At 38.0% G+C, this 20,349-nt stretch overlaps 2 protein-coding genes across 2 annotated transcripts; both read right to left on the bottom strand.

Moving 5' to 3' along the window:
- Positions 1–7,239: 7,239 nt before the first annotated feature.
- On the bottom strand, positions 7,240–11,071 carry LOC122032879 (oligopeptide transporter 5-like). The gene is made up of 5 exons (XM_042592194.1): positions 10,667–11,071; positions 10,476–10,573; positions 9,373–10,210; positions 8,873–9,055; positions 7,240–7,866 (listed from the first exon to the last, which is right to left on the bottom strand). The coding sequence occupies exons 1-5, from the start codon at positions 11,069–11,071 to the stop codon at positions 7,240–7,242; spliced, it is 2,151 nt and encodes a 716-aa protein (XP_042448128.1).
- Positions 11,072–15,616: 4,545 nt separating this feature from the next.
- Positions 15,617–18,620, bottom strand: LOC122032878. Its single transcript, XM_042592192.1, has 6 exons — positions 18,558–18,620; positions 18,174–18,304; positions 16,922–17,689; positions 16,723–16,808; positions 16,218–16,609; positions 15,617–16,138 (listed from the first exon to the last, which is right to left on the bottom strand). Exons 1-6 carry the CDS (start codon positions 18,618–18,620, stop codon positions 15,617–15,619), a joined length of 1,962 nt encoding a protein of 653 aa, XP_042448126.1.
- Positions 18,621–20,349: the final 1,729 nt, after the last annotated feature.

Raw genomic sequence — 20,349 nt, 5'->3', positions numbered from 1 at the left:
ATCTAATTTTCAACTATTATGGCTTTTATCTATAGTTATCCTCCGTGTGTTGTCATCCCAAGCTACTGCCATATTTGGCCACCGTCACATCCATCTTGCTCCTAGTTCCGCTGCGCCTCTGGTCCTTAGAAGGTTCCACGCTTTGCAAGATTTGATCTGCGACATAAATAGAATTTTACATTTTTGATCCTATATTCCATAAAAGGAATGTACATGTATCTAGATCAAAAATAAAATCCTAATAAAACTAAATACAGCTCCTGCTGTATTTTTAATACAATCATGCACACACATATAAATGCCCTTGACATATCCAAGGGTCCAATCACACATAATAACTAAAAGCCATAATAGTTGGATCCTGCATCCACAGAGTTAGCACATCCTACTATTAACCTGCCTAAATTATGTATGACATGTGCATAATTAAACTAATACCAAATACACAGAGGCAAAACCCTAGCTCTGATACCAATTGTTGGTTGCTACTCGGAAAGCCTAGAGGTTCCACTGTACAAAAATTTTGTACAAAGGTCTGAACCTTTTCCTAGCTACCATGTGTTCTTTTAAATTAAATTTTGGATCGCCTACGGAACTTAACACGTTTGATCCAAAACTTAATCTATTTGTTCTTTTAGGTTTTGACTTGGATCTCCTGCGGAACTTAACACGTTCGACCCAAATCACCTTAAGTTATTAATTCCATTAAATATTAATTTCCATAATTGGTTCCCAGTACTGACATGGCGAGGCACATGGCCTTCTTGGATATGGGAGCAACCACCACCGACTAGACAAAACCTTTTATAGAAATCTAATATTTAATTTCCTAAAATAACTTTAGGTTAACCGAAAAGAACAATCAAATCACAAGGAAAAATAAAACAAAAGAACACAACTCCGAAAAACATATTCGAAATACTAGAACGTAAGCCTCTTGTATTTGGTATTATTTCCATAAATAACTAGTATGATGCGGAAAAGGAAAAACTACTAGTTATACCTTCTAGAAAGACCTCTTGATATTCTACCGTATTCCTCTTCTAACCTTCGACGTTGTGTGGGCAACGATCTTCCGAGATGAGAAACCACCAACCACCTTCTTCTCCTCCAAGCTAGGTTCGGCCACAATAAGGAAGCTTCACCAAGGAAGAAGATCAAAACACCAACCAAGCTCCAAGAGATGCTAGCTTTCTCTCCTTCTTCTTCTTCTTCTTCAAGTAGTATCCGGCCACCACAAGAGCTCCAAGGGGAGAGAGAGGTTCGGCCACCACAAGAGGAAGAGAGGGAGAGGATGATGATGGCCGACCACACCAAGGAACAAAAGAGAGAGAGAAATAATAGAGGTTGTATCTCATGAAGGCACCCTCACCCCTTCTTTTATATTCCTTGGCCTAGGCAAATTAGGAAATTTAATTACAATAAAATTTCCTTAATTTCCTTGACATGATTTAATTGAGAAAAATAAAATAAAATTTTCAATTAAAACAATATTGGCCGACCACATCAAAAGAAATAAATTAGACAAGTTTTAATCAACAAATTAAAACTTCCTAATTTGTTTCCGGAAATTTCAAAAAAAAAAATCTCTTCAAAAATCTCTTCATGGTTGATAAAAAGAAATTTCTATAATTTTAATTTAACAACATGTGAATAATTTTTAAAGAGAAAATAAAATATCTCACCAATCTACAAATAAGGAAAGAGATCTAATCTCTTTCTTTAATCTTTTGTAGATCTTTTACAAGAGAGATATTTTAATTTTAATTCTCTTTAATAAATTATATCTTCCACATAATAAAAATTAAAATTAAAATCTTTTTTAATTTAATATGGTCGGCCCCTCTAGCTTGGGTTCAAGCTAGGGCCGGCCACACCAATTTATGTTTAGGCCGGCCCTAGCTTGGTTCCCAAGCTAGCTTGGCCGGCCCCTATTAGGTGGGTATAGAAAGTGGGTATAGGTGGGTATAGAACTCTATAAATAAGAGGCTACGATAGGGACCGAGAGGAGGAATTGGTTTTGGTCTCCCGATAAAATTAAGCATCCCGTGTTCGCCCCGAACACACAATTTAATTTTATCGATAATAATTCATTCCACTAGAGAACTATTATTGAACTACCGCACCAATCCCAAATTACATTTTTGGGCTCCTTCTTATTATGAGTGTGTTAGTCTCCCTGTGTTTAAGATATCGAATGTCCACTAATTAAGTGAGTTACTGACAACTCATTTAATTAATATCTTAGTCCAAGAGTAGTACCACTCAACTTTATCATCATGTCAGACTAAGTCCACCTGCAGGGTTTAACATGACAATCCTTATGAGCTCCTCTTGAGGACATTATCAACCTAGTATCTCTAGGACACAGTTTCCTTCTATAATCAACAACACACACTATAAGTGATACCATTTCCCAACTTATCGGGTTTATTGAATCATCGAACTAAATCTCACCCATTGATAAATTAAAGAAATAAATATCAAATATATGTGCTTGTTATTATATTAGAATTAAGAGCACACACTTCCATAATAACCGAGATCTTTGTTTCTTTATAAAGTCTGTATAAAAGAAACGACCTCAAATGGTCCTATTCATTACACTCTAAGTGTACTAGTGTAATTATACAATCAAGATAAACTGATACCTAATTACACTACGACCTTCTAATGATTTGTTCCTTTCCATTTTGGTCGTGAGCTACTGTTTATAATTTATAAGGTACTAATAACATCATCTTCTGCATGTGGCACCACATACTATGTTATCTACAGTATAAATTAATTGAACAACTACAACTAAATGTAGACAATTTGACCAAATGTGTTTCTTTATTCATAATGAATGTTTACAAAGCTTAGGCTTTCAGTATACACTCCAACAGTGATAAAGAAGAAGTTAAGGCTATGAGATTTAGCCTAACTTAGAGGTATTAACTAAGAAGGATTGTCAAACATCAAAAAGGGGGAGATTGTTGGGGCAATTTTCCTAGGTCAAGTTTGACCAGTTTGACTAAGCTTGAGTTGAGTCAAGCTTGAGTCAAGATTTGAGTTTTGATGTTTGACAATATATGGAGATTGCTAGGGCAATCGTCCAGTTGTGGAGATGGTCAAAGGGTTGACCAGGTTGAGAAGAAGACAAGTCATGTAGGTCTGGGATGACAGGAGACTTGACTGGGTAAGTCCTAACTGGAGGTCAGGTGTCTGAAAGTCTTAACTGAAGCTTAGGAAGTGGAGAAGCCCTAACTGGAGGTTAGGTAGTGGTGAAGTCCTAACTGGAGGTTAGGCAGTGGAGAAGTCCTAACTAGAGTTTAGGCAATGGGAAAGTCCTAACTGGAGTTTAGGTATCTGGGAAAGTCCTAACTGGATGTTAGGCAAGAGAGAAGTTAAGTAGGTCAAAGTTGACAGGAGACTTGACTGGGAAAGTCCTAATTAGAGATTAGGCAAAGGTAAGTCCAACAGGAAGGTTGGCAAGAGTGAAAATCCAATTAGGTCAGTGTTGACTAGACTTGGTGGTGAAAGTCCTGATAAGTGAGATCAGGCAATTAAAAAGTCCAAGTGTGATCTTGGCAAAGGTTGAAAGTCCAAGCATGTGGTCTTGGCAAGGTAAGTCCTAGTGTGACTTGGCAAGAAGAACTCGATAACTAGGATGAGGCCGAAGGAAGCTTCTGAAGGCAAGGCGTGAAGGATGGGAGATATCCGAGGGACGCAAGGCTGATGGAGGAGGCTAGAAAGCTAGTTCAAGGATGATCGAGTGTGGTGTATAATCTGACAACTAGGATGAGGCCGAAGGAAGCTCTTGAAGGCAAGGCATGAAGGATGGGAGATATCCGAGGGACGTAAGGCTGATGAAGGAGGCTAGAAGGCTAGTTCGAGGTTGGTCGGGTGTTGGCCAAATGCTAGGCATGGATACCCAACAGGTCATGGTTGACCGGGAGTTGGATTTAAGACCTTGAACTTGAGTTTGAGGCAAGTTCAGGGTGTTCAATTGATCGGTCGATCAATTGAACCAGTGTCCAATTGATCGGTCGATCAATTGAACCAGTGTCCAATCGATCGGTCGATCGATTGAACCAGTGTCCAATCGATCGGCCGATCGATTGAAGTGTGCTACGAGTGTAGGATGACTCCAATCGATCGATCGATCGATTGGGAGCATTACTCGCAAACACAGAAGCTTTCTCAATCGATCGGGCGATCGATTGGGATCTACCAATCGATCGGTCGATCGATTGGGGAGGAGAAGCTCTCGCGCGGACGCAAGAGCACAGAATGTGTTTGAATCGATCGGCCGATCGATTCAGATGGTCCCAATCGATTGGTCGATCGATTGGGAAGTGACCGTTGAGTAGGAAACGAGCAATGGATGGCTGGGATTGTGCAGATGTGACATGGCAATCGATTAGGACTAATTTGGATCGATTGGGAGCACTGTATAAAGCCTGGGCGGAGCGTTTTCTTCGCCAGAATTTTACGTTCTTCTTCCTGCCAGATCTTTGCGATTTCTCTTGCGATTCTTCATGCGAGCTTTCAGATCTTCACTGCCAGTTCTTGAAGGCACTTGGGGTGCATCTCCAAGGTTCAAGAGGCAACCTACATTAGCAAGATCAAGTAAGGAGGTGTTTTATTTTATACACTTGTGTATTTTCTTCTTGTTTGAGTGACTCTTGTTGTGAGGTATTTGTGTAAGGCTTCTCCACCTTTGGCTGCGACCGAGATGGAGTGTTTTATAGTGGAGGTGTGTACTCGGTGTGTGGATCCTTGGATTAGTCACCTCTTCTTGAGGTGGATACCAAGTAAATCCTTGAGTTAGCATTGGTTGTGTTTATATTAGTATTCCGTTGCATATTATCAAGACAAAGCAACCGACAAAGCGACGAAACGCTATTCACCCCCCCCCCCCTCTAGCGGGCATATCGGTCCTAACAAGTACGCTATAGAGTTTGTTTTCCACATTTGAACTTCATAAATCTCGACAAATCCTAAAGAAATAGAAAAGATAAATCTCAATGTTTCCCTAATAGCAAAGACGGAAGATCAAGACTCCAAAAAATCCATCGATGAAGTCAAAGCGGCTCTTATGGTAAGAAAGTTCAATAAATTTATTAAATCAAATAAATTTAGATCGCGGGCGAGAAAGCATCTTCGAAATAGAAGGACCATCTGATGCTACAATTGCAACGAAGAAGGGCACATCAAAGATGACTACCCGAAATTGAAGAACAAAGACAAGGAAAAAAATAAGAAGCCAGCTCGGTCCAAACATAATCTCAAAGTCAGAGCATATGTCAGACTAGCCCTAACAGCATTCCATCAAGAAGAAGATGAGACCAGCTCAAAGATGAGCATTGATGAAGGGGGAGGATCATCAAAAGAAATTAACGATGAAGGGGGAGCATCAGAAGTTAAGGTAAGTGAGGTACGTGCTCTATCCCCCAAGCAATCCTTTCAGTTTATTAAAATTCTTACCAAAGATTTGGCAAAATTAGAAAAAGAGAATGATGATTTAAAAGGACAATAACTTTAAAAAACCTTTATCTACTGTGCACGCTGGAGGTGCCTTCCAAGCCCTTTGGAGGCACCCTCAAGCTTCGGATGAGATTTTCCAGGGCCTCTAAAAAGACCCCTGGACCTAGAAAATTAGTATCAACTTCTGTAATCAATTTCCTAGAAATAGTCTAAGCTATTAAAGAGTGTAAGAGGCTTCTCCGCCTTCATAGAAAGAGATTCATTTTAAGCTTTCATTTATCTTGGATTAACAACTACCTAGGTTGTAACCAAGTAAATTCTGGTGCCTCTTTCTTTAGTTTTTTCTTTGTTTATTTTATTTATGCTATCGCTACTAATCTAAGTTAAAGAACAAGAAAGGTTCTTTTTATTTTAATTTTTTTTTAGATGTTGCGCCCTCTTACCGGCCTCACAGCTGCACCTACAGGAAGTCTTGATGATGAATAAGCATTTCAGCATATGTGTTTTGTTTGGGATCAAAAATCATTTCATAGAGTTAAAAAAAAATCAATTGCATTATCATTTATAGAGGTTGAATATATTGCAACGAATGAAGTTGTTCATGTAGTAGTTTGGTTAAGAATAATTTAGGTTAATTTATATCAAAAAGTACATATCCTACTATTATTTATTGTGATAATCAATCTATAATTTCAATTACCAAAATCCCAATCGTTTATAGAAGAATGATATATAGAGTTGCAGCATACAAGATAAATTTCAAAAGAAGGAAATTTATTTGGACTTTATCAAGACCACAAATCAATCAGCAGATGTTCTTATCAAGATTATATCTATTTTAAAAAAAAAGATAGATCCGCTACCTTAGCGGCCCCCCTAGTGTCAGCACCACGGATATAGAGGGAGGTTCATGCAAGTATACAGGCTATAGGTGCATGGCGGGGTAAACCCTAGGTCGTCAATTCCTAAGAATCGACCCCTGGCCATTACGCCAGAGATACCATGCGCCTACCGTTTGCGCTACGCCTTGGGGACAAGATTGTATCTATTTAAAAGCTTTAATGGTTCGAGGATATTACGAAGATTACAAATTAAGAGGGGTGTTAAATGATAATTAATTGATTAATATAAAGTATTAATTGTGTTTATGCTTCTTAGGAGTCAATTAGTTGTATTTTATATTTTCCATACAATCAATGTATTTATGAAGTATTTCTTTATAAATTAATGTAATACATCTATGAAAATAACGACAAAAGATCAAAAGTTAGAGAAGCAAATTTAAATCTTCTCAGAATTTCCATTATCTTTTCTTCTATCTCTAACACGAAGTGCTCGGGAGTGCAACTCATATGGCATTTGGCATTTAGGACTCGATATCTGACAGTCAAGTAGGCTTGGATTATCTCAAATCGGCTCAGATCAACTAGCAACTCTAGTCCTAGCTTAGTGCTCTACAATCTATTGCTTGGCTTAATTAGTCTATCTTAGGTGACTTAGCATGGTGACTTAGCTGGCTCAAGATAGAGCTACATAGGTGAACTGAATAGATATCGATGGTAATAATTTAACTTCAGTATTGTAAAATTACATGATTTTGAATCATTAATCTTGTAATGAATCGATGAATTGAATGAAATTCATATCATTTCCTTTTCCTTCAATTTCTCAAGGATTATAGGACATGTTTTTGGATGTTTTGAACAAACAAATCTTGTTTAAGTGCTAATTGTGGAACAACATACAAAAGTCAATTACATGACCATTTCATTCGAGTTCAGGACAACCCTTGGGGATGTAGGCACCGGGCTCGGTAGGGCATTTAGCGAGCTGGCAGTAGTCATCGGTGACGCCTCCCCACCAATTGACGGAGTTGATATTATAGTTCCCGAGGGTGAAGAAGGCGATGACGGCCATGAAGCTTGTGCCGACGTCGAGGGCGGCAGACAGCACATAGGCATAGCGGCCCCACCACTGCTTGTGGTGCTTGAGCACCCAATAGTTGAAGACAAAGCCGACAATGAACCAACAGTTGAAGTTAATGGTCTTGACTAGGGGAATGTAGCCGGCGGCCGCGAAGATGACGGGGAAGTTGATGAGCCGAATCCATTTCTTCTCCAGGAAGAGGCGGTGGAAGAGGTAGACGGTGGCAGGGGCGAAGAGGCCAAGGAGGAAGAAGTAGTTAAGGCCGGAGTAGATGGAGTCGGGGCCGAACATCCGACGAGGCCCAACCACGCCCCATATAACAGAGGAGCTGAAGAACACAGTGTCGCTAGGGCACGTCCACGGGGAGCCCTTCGGCAGCAAGTTGGTCTCACAAATGTGGGGGACTTCAGAGAGCAACCACCACGCTGTGCCGAAGTAGCTCGCGTTGGCGATCACCGAACCCGCTAACTGATCAAATACAAACAAATTAATATTATTTCTTTCTTTATTATTATTATTATTATTATTATTATTATTATTATTAATCTAATTGTTTTGAGTAATTGATGCTTTTCCCTCTCTTAGTGATTCAAAATCTATATATGTAAACATACCTGGTTAAGAACTCTTGCCCCTACACCATAAGAACATCTTCAACCCACAATATCTTGCTCTACTCATACACTATGAGAATATTCTTGACCGAGAATATTTATTATTTAAATATCTGCTTATCAAGCACATCTCCACTCCATAGATACACTATGGAAACATGCTCGTTTTCACGGGTAGGCGCAATTGGTACTTGTATGAGTGCTTGTTCTAATAGGTTTTTGGATCAATTTTCAAAGGGTGTAAAATGTTTTGTTAGATTTCTGATCTCCCTCATAAAAAGGGTTGCTGCACAAGGGAAAAATATCCTCTCCCCTCCCCTCCAATTTACTTGTCAATGTCTTACCGTGGAGCCAACAGTACTAGATCATTTGAGATGAGCGATATCAAATTTAATTTTCTCCACTATGGAGCATGCCCAATTGGAAACATCCTTGCTTTACTTACAACCTCTCCTTAGGGATGGAACCTACATCCACCTTCACACAACCATGTGGGACTACACTTGCACATTTCAGCACGGTCAGTCGATAGTTCCATAATTATCGGCAATTTCCATTAGACACGACCAGATGGTTACTAGCAATTAATAATTAATTGTCGCCTTTCCTTGTTGTCGACCACAAGGGGCCAAACCCTAACGGCAAATGTATAAGAGGGGGTCTAAACCCTAAAATCTATAAACCCTAAACTCTCATTTTTCTTATTCTTCTACTACAGACAGCATCTTCCATTCCTTAATAATGTTACAATAGATATAAGAACCGGAGCTGCAAAGGCACCGAAGCAGTCGACTCTATCGATCATAACCCATGGAGAGGACAGTGAGACATGGAGTAACATGAATCAACAACCTAATTACCTGTGCGATGAACATGGATCTAGGAGGAATCTTCATGTAGTAACCGAGCTTGAAATCGGACAAAAAGTTGATGGCTTGACCCATACTGGTGCAACCGTAGGTTTTGAACACCACACTCGCCAATGGATTTCCCGGCATTATGTAGCCAATCACTATCTCTGTTATTATGTTGATCCCAGGCATCTGCTCATGCACGAAATTAATTAACTAATTAATAAACGAATCATATGATTTTCAAAAAATAGACTACTGTGGTATTGATTTTCAAAATACAATACTATGTTATTTTAAGATTTATGTAGCACGTACGAGATTGAGTTTTAAAATACCCCACCACAATACTACTGTTTTTTGTTTTTTCGAATGAAGTATTAGTGGGCAGTAGAGATAAAATAAAAAAGCAAATGGAATTCTATCTGTAATTTAGAATGCACCCCTCTGCCTGGTTAATTGCAGTTATAATTTTGATTATAATTATAATTATAATTATAATTATATACCGTATTGGTGGTGGCGGCGATGATCCCGATGGGCAGGGTGAAGAAGAAGGCCATGGCCATGGCCAGGAGGAGGCCCCAGTAAGGCAGCTGCAGGGCGCGGCCAAAGCCCTCGACGGTGTAGATGGAGAGCGCGGTGACGAGGAGGAGGAGGAGGTGGAACCACCACTGCGGCACGGCGGCGTAGTTGGCCTTCATCATCCGGCCGTGCACGTCGAGGAACTTCTCGTTGGCCTTGGACGTCGCCTGCCGCCACAGCTTGAGCATGTACTGGCCGTCGAAGAGGAGGACGTGGCAGAGGGTGGCGGTGAGGGTGGCGAAGCCGATGCCGTAGTTGATGGCGAAGGAGGTGCTGATGCGGATGTCGCTGTAGTTCTCGTACTCCTCGACGTTGAGGGTGAAGGTCTTGTTGTCGAGGACGCGGCTGAGGTCGTAGGGCTTGCCGGAGCGCTCGAAGAGTTGGGAGGAGAGGAAGGTGAAGCGGCGGGCGTCGTAGAGGTTGGACCAGTAGCAGAGGGGCAGGAGGATGTAGACGAGGATGACGTAGCCTGCGAGGACGTTGCAGAACACATAGGTGGGGGCCGCTATGGGGCTGCCGATCATGGAGGCGGTGGCCCAGTCGAAGCCGATGGCGCCGACGCCGAGGCCGCGCATGCCGGAGCCGATCTGGTGGATGGGGATGGAGTCCTTCCAAATGAGGCAGAGGATCGAGATGGAGCTGATGGCCGGGAAGAAGTAGTTGGGGACGATGTAGTAGGAGAAGCTGCAGATCATGCAAATGAGGAAGAACTGGAGCCGCGTCACGCCGCCCTTTACCCGCCGTTCTTCCTCGTTCAGTGCTCTGTAATATTGCACAAAGCTCGTTCAATGCAACTTACGGATTGCACAAAATATTAGTCAATTAATCAATGGATTCGATCAGCAATATTAGTCATCGTTTAATTACCATGTAATAATCGATTGATATTTTTCAAATTATTTAATCAATTTGTGAAATTTAAAATCAAAATTGAATTGAATAAATAAAAAAAATTGGTATTTTTTTTTAATTAAATGAAATTTTGAATTAACCCAAATGAACTTTTAGAATCCAAGAATACACATACCTGAACAAAGATGCTACTACTAAAGTGCCAGGCCACCACATGTAAGGGGAATCCACCAAGTATTTTCTGAACAATCCAGCCCATCCAAATCCTAACAACTGAAGCAAAAAATTTTAATAAAAAAATCAAAATTTATAATTCATTTTTTTATTTAATTTACAAATTTGGAGATGAGTTTTTGTGATGATTACTTGAGTGGTTTGTGTGAGGAGGATGGCGGCCATGACGTTGATGCCGCGGTGGTAGAAGGCCTTGAGGATGGTGATGATGTGGACGGCGTAAATGCCGCCGGTGCCGGAGTTGGCAATGATGACGCTGACGACGTGCTCCTTCATGTTGAAGGGCCCGGGGTTGAGGGAGAAGGACCAGTCGAGGAGGGGAATCCTGATGATAGTCGGAGGGAGGACGCGGGCCATCCAGCGGCCCACGGGCAGCGCCAGGATCTGGACGAAGATGGAGTTGATGGAGATCTGGTTGGTCCGATAATTGAAGAACTGGTTGACGAAGGAGAGGAGGACGCAGCTGACGGCACCAAGGATCCATGTTCGGATCGTCAAGCACGGCTGCGATGGGTCGTCGGTCGTCAGCATCGTCATCCGCACTTGCTCGATCGGGCAATCGTCGTCTTCTTTCTCTATTAGAGATTAGAGCTGCTAAGTAAGAACACGAGGTGACAAGAGGAAGAGAAAGAGATTTCAAGAACACAAACCATTGAATTGGGAAGGAGAAGGTTCTGGGGCAACTGAAGCCATTGACAATGATAATATTGTGATCAATTAATTGAACAACGCAATAATAAAATTTTATCCCACTAGATCATATCAGCAAATTAAGATTGAAGTTGAAGGAATGAGAGAGAGATTTTGCAAGGAGTTGAATTTATAAGGCAGTGTGTCAGTTAGGATTCTCATAATTAAGCTTAATTTCCTATATAAAGCAATAGAACTTTTGTTACTAATTATGGGTCCAGTCCACCTTGTTATTGCTATATAGTAGTTGTTGTTGTATTGTGGTAGATTTCGATCCAACTGTCTTTACTACTCTTCTGGTTATTGTTGCTTTATTTATCATAAGGATGCATTCATTTTGAAAATTGATTGTAATTTCCTTGATAGCTCAATCCATTTGAATTATGTGTCAATGTGATAAATTAGACTTTCTACAACATGCAGTTATTCAATCTGTTACGTGTCGCATGCTGCACAATTTCAAATTGTTAAAAATTAACATATCGGCGGCACACATGCATCGCCCACTACAATTAAGTGCATTTACAACTTACGATTGAGTGTTGTAGACGCTTTATTAGGTTCGTTGTAAATATTATTGTCAAAAACATGTTATAATCACACACTGTTGATGACACATTGCAAAAAGTTAAATTTGTTATTGTGTGTGTTGATTCTTGTCATGCTCAATAGATTGTGCCTAGAGTGATAGATAGGTCTTGACACAATGACTTACTAGCTCTCTGTTTATTTGGAGGTGCAATGAGAGAAAGGATAGATGGTGATTTTTATTCTCTAGTTATCTATTATAAAATAATGACCTGATGAATTATAAAATCAATTTATATATCAATTTTTAAATAATATTTAATCCATCCATAATGGTTGCGACTATGAGTGAAGATGGCGTAGGAGGCGGGAAAACTGATTCTCACTGATTTTAAATAATATCTAGAAAAATCATTGAAAACTGGAATTTGACTTGCTATGTATGAGAAAATAGAGTTTAAATTTGGTAGAGCAATTTAAAAAAAAATGCTCTAATACCAAATTTGTTGGAGACATAAGGAAAAGGAAAGGACATGTTGAGAAGATTCAAAGCTGCTTCTCTAACTTTTGATCTTTCCTCGTTAATAGTCAAACTTAAAACTACTGAAGTTTGACTCCTAAGAAACATAAACACAATTAATACTTCATGCTAATGAATTACACATTACCATTTAACACCCCGAATGCCATAGTGGATTGAGCTCTTGAGCGACCGAGTAAAATTCGGGTCCTGATACATGATAGATATATAAAATCTCATGGAAATACGTAATGTAGATATAAAAAATGATGAGGCCTATAAAAAATGAAATTGTGAGCTATATATATAAGCTAGAATAGTGACATCCTAAGAATCGTTGTTTGCATGATTGTGAGTGAAGAGCATATAGTACTGCTATGTATCTTTGCTTTATTTGTTTTTTTTTCTTTTGCCTTCTTCACCCTCCTGCTCCCGTGCCTCGTACCCTCCTGCCTAATGAGCAAACTCGTAATCTCGCTCATAGTTACGAGCAATGCTGCTTGCGACCATGACCGAGGTCAATGAAAGGAGACTGTCGAAGGAAGAGGAATGCAACAAAGGCAACACCCTGTGGCACGAGGTGAGAGGGGAGAGAAGCATAACGTGAGGATCGACGGAAGGAGATAGTGAGAGGAAGAGGATGTCGAAAGAGGAAATTGCAGAATAAGAGATTGGCAGATGGGAATCACATGAGATTGGGAAAGTGAAATGGGGACGGATTTTGGGGAATGTGTTTAGGGTTCTATTTCAGTAATTTAATTCCATCTCTAATAATTATGACATTTAAGTCCGATACTAAAATAGCAATGAACATTTAATTCCATCGCTAAAATAGCGACGAACATTTAATTCCATTTATAGTTTAATGACTTTGATTAGTCGCTATTTTAATGATGAAACATTAATTCTGTAGCAATGAAACATTAATTCCATTGCTAATTAATAGTGAAAATTTAATTCGGTCACTATTTTAGAAATTGAATTAGAGATGAGATATTTATTTCATCTTAAATTAGCAACCGAATTTATATTCTGTCGCTAATTTGGTCGCTATTTGCCCGTGTTCTAATAGTGACGTCACTTGCAGCCACGATGGAAGCCACCCATGACAGCAAGTAAATTATCCTAAACTATGATATTGCATCAACGATATTCTAGTTGCTCTCAAGTATCCATGATTCAATTCTCAACTACAACGTATTGTAAGATATTTTCCTCTAGTGGAATGACATTAAACACTTGCATTTTCAGATTTACTTTGATGACCAATAAAATTTTTTGTGGGATCAGTTAGAAAAATTAAATGGTTTGGTGCAAGTACCTATACATCAGTCCTAGATGCGAGTAATTTATAGGGTATGTATATTGTATATATAAACATGTTCATTTGCTAATAAAAAAATAAATAGAGAAAATTTTCCATGATGATTATTTTTTTTTCAATTTTTATTTTTACCCTTCCAAGTAAAAGGGGTAAGGAAAAGAAGAAAAAAATGAGGAAGGAAAGGAGAGAAAAATGATGCGACTGCGAGTGATGATGCTATAGGAGTGATAATGCAATAGGAGAGAAAGCTCATTCTAATTAATTTTGGATGGATTAAATATTATCTAGAAATTGATATATAAATTGATTTTATAATTCATCAGGTCATTATTTTATAATAGATAACTAGGGAATAAAAATCACATCTATCTTTTCTCTCATTGCACCTCCAAATAAACAGAGAGTTAGTAAGTCATTGTGTCAAGACCTATACATCACTCTAGGCACAATCTATTGAGCATGACATGAATCAGCACACACAATAACAAATTTAACTTTTTGCAATGTGTCATCAACAGTGTGTGATTATAACATGTTGTTGACAATAATATTTACAACGAACCTAATAAAGCATCTACAACACTCAATCGTAAGTTGTAAATGCACTTAATTGTAGTGTGCGATGCATGTGTGTCGTCGATATGTTAATTTTTAACAATTTGAAATTGTGCAGCATGCGACACTTAGGTAGAGCTCCTAGTAGCTAACAAGGATAACTTAAGGGGGAATGTCAACTTAAGGGGGAGTGTCAACATAAGGGGGAGAATTTGGTATTTGCATGGAAAATATTGCTTTAAAAATTACTTATTTTGAAAAATGTTTTACAAAATACTTGTAAATTTTTATTTATTTGAAAAATTAGTGAAATATATAATTGCCAAAATTGTTTGACAAATTTTATTTAAAGAGTATTGTTTTTAAAAATTATGTTTCAAAAAATGTTCAAAACTCATTTGAAAAATTTGTCTATTTTCAAAAATTGGTTGAAAAATATGTTTCCAAAAGTGTTTGACAAATGGTGTTTTCAAAATTTTGTTTAGAAAAATTATTATTGTAGAAAATATATTAGTTGCAAAATATATGCCTAAAAAATTTCGTTCAAAAGATTGCACTTTATATTTGAAAAAAGTGTTTGTTTTCAAAAACTTATTTCAAAACATTACTTGAAAATTTATTTGAAGCCTTACTTAAAATCTTATTTCAAACTGTACTTGAACAAATTATTTAAAAACTTGTTTGAAAAACTTGGCTTGCAAAATCTATCTATTTTATTAAAAATAAAATTGCACTTGTTTCAAATCAACTTCAAAAATTTAACATGTTCTTGAGAAACTTGTTTGGAAAAGTTAAAAATTGATAAATAGAACAACTACGTGCATTCTGTATTCTTAAACCATCTTAGTTTTTCTATTATGTAAATGATCGGACGGGAAGTGGTGTTTCCAGTGGCGGATGGGTGAGTAACGCGTAAGAACCTGCCCTTGGGATCCTATCCTCGGGGAACTTTCGCTAGACTCAGTCGCTTCCTTCTTTCTTCGCCCCAGCAGGAAGAAGGAATCACCACCATGTCAAGATTGGCCTCCGGGCTATCTCTTTTGGTAAAAAACCGAAAGATCATACCTTACGAGGAGTTCGCAGGGTTAAGAAAGAGGCACTTCCGCTATTCTTCTCTTTTTTCCATCTCCCCTGTGATAAGTTTACATTTACTTGTGTTTAATGTGTTGCATTATTTATTTTATAATATCCTAACTATATGTTGTAGAGTATTTTACTAACACTTTGATTCAGGGAAAAAGCTAGAAGAAGGCTGTCTACAGTGGCGGATCCAGACAAACATTTAGAGGGGTGCTCAAAGAAGAGACTAAAAATAATTTTTACTATCAAATAAATATATCAAAAGATAAAAGTACTGAATTAAGAATGTTAATGATATAGATATAAAAACATGTGCATACCAATAAAGTAATTTTTTGATACTTGAACTAGTACCAGATCCGGACATACAAACAAGAGGAGGCAACTATATCCTACGAGTGTTCATCTGTTGAAAATGTTGTAAAATTTGTTCATTTTTAATTGTGGAAAAAATATCCTTCTCGATGTGTACTACTAAACTGGCATTCATCCACTCATCCCCCATCCTATTACGCAAATCAATCTTGATAATTTTCATAGCAGAAAAAACCCTTTCAACAGAAGCAGTTGCAACTGGTAAAACCAATGCTAACTCGATCAAACGATAAACCAATGAAAAAACTGTATTCTTGCCCGTTTCAACCATCTTTTTAGCAAGACTTCCCAAATCTTCAATCATAGAAAATTCACCTCGCACATTTTGAATGTAAGTCTCAAGTTGGTCCTCAAGTATTACACAATCGGTCAATGAAAAGTCCTCCGGATAAAGTTTAGCAAGGCGGAGTAACTTACCAATATTAAATTGAGAAAAAGAGTCGTTTGGATCTAAGCAAGCAATGCAGGTAAGTACCTCCGTACTTGATTCTGAAAATCGATTATTCATCTCTTGAACCATCATATCAAGAACCTAATATTGTAACAATAAAAAAATGAATAAAAAACATTATTAGAAAATTAAAATTTAATAAAATATTTAGAAATAATACCTCACAAAAAATTTCAACACGATAGTGATGAAAATTAGTAATCATTTGTCCATTACGCCTGCTGCGACCACGAGTTCTCATATTTTCTTCCATATTCGGTATTGGGATCATATGGTTACTACAAAATTTGTTGACGACATTCAAAAGATTCTCCCATCCTTCCTCTCTCAATATTTGTAATCGAACTGTCATTGTCTTGATCAAACTAATAGCCAGTACAATGTTTTGATCCTTTTGTTGTAAGGCAAGCGACAATTCATTTGTGATTCCCAATAAAGATTTCATCAAATGCATCACAAACACAAATTCATAACTCTCCATATTATCAATCAAACTGGCGGTGATACCATTATTATCATCATTAGTGTCATCATCATACACATTTTCAAGCACTTGTAAAATAGAAGTCCACGTAGACATCAAACGGATAATAGTCATGTAATGTGAACCCCAACGAGTATCCCCTGGTCGTTTTAAATTGATTTCCTGATTTTTTTTCCTTTACCACTAACAATATCTCCTTTCTCCAAACATTCTACAAGTTTATCATGTTCAAGTTGTCTAAACTTGTCTTTTCTTTTAAATAAAGCACTAGTAATATTCACAATCATAGTAAAATATTGAAATAAATCACTCACAAGTTGATTATTTTAGCAACTACAGCAACAACTAGTTGAAGTTGATGAGCAAAACAATGGTCATACCTTGCAGATAAATTCTTCTTCAATACGAGAGCCTTCAATCCATCATACTCACCTCGCATATTTGAAGCTCCATCGTATCCTTGACCTCTCAATCTTGATAATGAAAACTTATGTTTTGTAAATAATTCATCAATAGCCTTCTTCAAAGAAATAGCAAAAGTGTCAGACACATGCACAATAACAAGAAATCTTTCAATAACACATCCATTTTTGTTCACGTATCTTAAAATAACTCCCATATGCTCTTTGACTGAAATGTCTCGACACTCATCAACCATAAGAGAAAATATATTGTCTTTTATATCATTAAGAATGAAATTTGTGACTTCAGCAGCACAAGCACGTGTTAAATCCTTTTGAACTGTTGGAGATTTCATTTGATTATTTCCAGGGGCATTTTCATTCATTGTCTTAGCAACCTCATCATTTCTTTGGGTATACCACTCAATCAATTCAAGAAAGTTACCTTTATTTGAGGAACTCAATGACTCGTCATGTCCATGGAAAGGCAAACCTTGTTTCAAAAGAAAGCGTGTAACATCCAAAATTGTCATTAATCGAGTGCGATATGCAACCTCCATTCCATGCCCCCGTGCTTGTAGCAAATGTGACACACTTTTTCGTTGATTTTGAAAAGCCTCAAGTTGTGTTCTTGCATCATTGTGAGCACTAGCTACACCACCAACATGCGTATAAAATACTTCCATTGCTTTTCTCCAATTATGAATCCCCGAATTAGTAAATGCCTCATCTCCAACTCGACATCCTCTATGAGAATTTTTAAAGAGATAGCAGCAAAAACAAAAAGTTGCATCTTTTGATATATTGTACTCTAACCATGAAAAGTTTTTAAACCAAGCAACTTGGAAACTTCTATGCTCTTTACCAAATTGTCTTTGGGGATAACTATGACCAAATGGTTGACAAGGTCCTCTAATCAAATATTCTCTTCGAATCTAATCTCTAATTGAAACATCAAATTCATTTATTGGTTTGCGTAGCCCTGGGTCACTAACAACATCATCCTGGTTGAATTCAACACAAGAATATTTTTTCTTACTATTTTCTTCCATAGAATTCTTAGAAGACTCAACACTTCGTTTTAAAAATTTCTCCATAACCTATATCAATTCATCAAAATTATTGATTTATGCAATCAACATAACAATTGAGCACTACAAAGTATAAATCACGAAATTAGGAATAAGATGAAATAAGGAACAAGATTCACTTAAAATTGAAGGGATTTTACTTGTTGTGGAGGAACGGCGATGGAGCACAGTGGTAGCGCGTCGACGGAACAGGCGAAGTGGCGAACAGCAGTGGCGAGAGGCGTCGATGAAGTGAAGAGGTGACAAAGATGAGGGCAACAGCTTGAGGAGACTAGAGAGAGAGAAAAGATGAAATCTCTTAGCGATTAGGGTTTTTGGTTTGAAGAACAAAGGGTGCTTGGCTTGTCTTTGGTTTGAAGAAGAAAGGGTGCTCGGCGGAAAAAGAAGTTCGGCTACTGGAAAAGGGTTAGGACAGGGATCGGGCAATGAGAAAGAGGAAACGTTATTTTTAATGTTACTTTTGAAAAAAAAAAGTCCAATAAATTTTAAAAATTACAAGTAGGTCCTTTTTTTTTTTTAATTACCATTCCTTCACTTTTTTCCAGAATCAAGGGGGTGCGGAAGCACCCCCTCGCGCCCCCTTGCATCCGCCAGTGGCTGTCTAGGCACCCGAACCTGTCTAGGTAGCCGAACAAGGTGCGGTAGGAGGTGACTGGCTGAAGTGGCAATCGTTGTTTGGCTGACACACAGGTTCGGGCGTCCGGAGGTGGATAAAATTTGCAAGATAAACTTTCAACGATGTGTAGCCATGTCAGCACACTCCAAGCACCCAGAGAGGAGCTCTAGGTGCCCAGAACAGCCTATATAAGCAACTTCGACTAGCAACTTTAAAACACCTATTCCTATGACTTTTATATTCGTGCGCACCTCCGAAAAGGTCTCTGGGATATCGAAAAGATGCTCCAACAAGCTTCACTAATGTCTTCCATTTCTTTTATTGTCGGTATACATTTATTTCCCATAGTTTTTTCTTAATTTTGGTATCTATCATTCTTGATTATAGTGATTGCGCAACAAAAGCACTCGGTGAGTGCGGACCTTGGAATAGGAGTCGTCAAAGGCTCCGAACCAAGTAGAACTACTTGTGTTAACACTTTTTTTTTATAAGTTAATTAATGGATTAATTAATCAATGGGTTGATTTATTGTTTATAGCTCCTTAGATATTCCTCATGCCTTTATATGTCATATTTAAGCTCAAGACCGACCTTTAACTTAAAGATGATTAGGATGATCTATAATGAGGTGGGTAGTTCCTGCTTTGACCTCTTTAGTTCTTTGATAATGAGTATTTATTGTCATTTATTGATTAGACAACAATTATTACTTACCTTGACTCCACTTATTTGCTTCTTGAGTTGATACTTTATTGTTTGTCCTTATATTATTTAGTCTATTTGATATTCATGCAGTCTCGTTGTTATCCATGTCATTTATTTCTATTTATACTTGTGTCATTATGTTTGTGATATCATATTGTAGCTTGTAGAGTTTTACCTTTGGATGTGATTATTTCAACTGGTTTAGTTATTATGGAGTATATGCATTTACCTCTGGACTACCTACTAGACCAAATAGTGGTAGCGTGTATTGTCGCTCATAGTCCATAGCTAGGTATCTACACTTCCTGACTGCCCACTAGATAAGGTAATGGTAGCGTGTATTGTCGCCCGCAGATAGTGACATTTATATGCTCTAATTGCCCATTGGACCATATGATAGTAGCATGTATTGTCGCCCGTAGTCAGTAGTTGAGGAGCTATATAGTTACCTCGTCCTATCTGCCCACTAAACCAGATGGTGGTAGCGTGTATTGTCACCTGCAGATAGTGGACACCCTGACTGCCCACGAGACTGATTTGTGGTAGCATGTTGTTGCGTGCAATCAAAACTTATTTTATGGTTGTTATATGCTTGTTATGTGCTGAGTTTATGAAGGTGGTTTTTGGATGTACTATATGTACTTCATATTTATTGGCTATATCTGGTGGAACAGTTCAATGAAAGATTTCAGTGTTGGTTACAGTTTGTTTAGTAGATGATTTTATATAGGTAAGTACTTTTGTAGTAAATATTATTATTACCTGAGATTGTATCCTTTGATCATCTTATATACAGTATCATACACTATCTTCTTATGCTCACTGAGTGTTTTGTACTCACTACCTTTTATTTTTCTTTGAATCCCAGGTTAATAGATAGAGGATGTGTTGTGATGCTCAGAGGACCTGGCTGCCAATCCCACTTGAGTTGGATTCATCCTTTGCGAGTCATTTGATTTGTTTTTTCCACAGCCTTTGTTTATGATTGGATTTTC

Source organism: Zingiber officinale, chromosome 11A (genome assembly GCF_018446385.1).
Source record: "Zingiber officinale cultivar Zhangliang chromosome 11A, Zo_v1.1, whole genome shotgun sequence".
Lineage (NCBI taxonomy): Eukaryota > Viridiplantae > Streptophyta > Magnoliopsida > Zingiberales > Zingiberaceae > Zingiber > Zingiber officinale.
The sequence above is the reverse complement of the archived record's forward strand: the minus strand, read 5'-3'. Positions and strand labels throughout refer to the sequence as shown.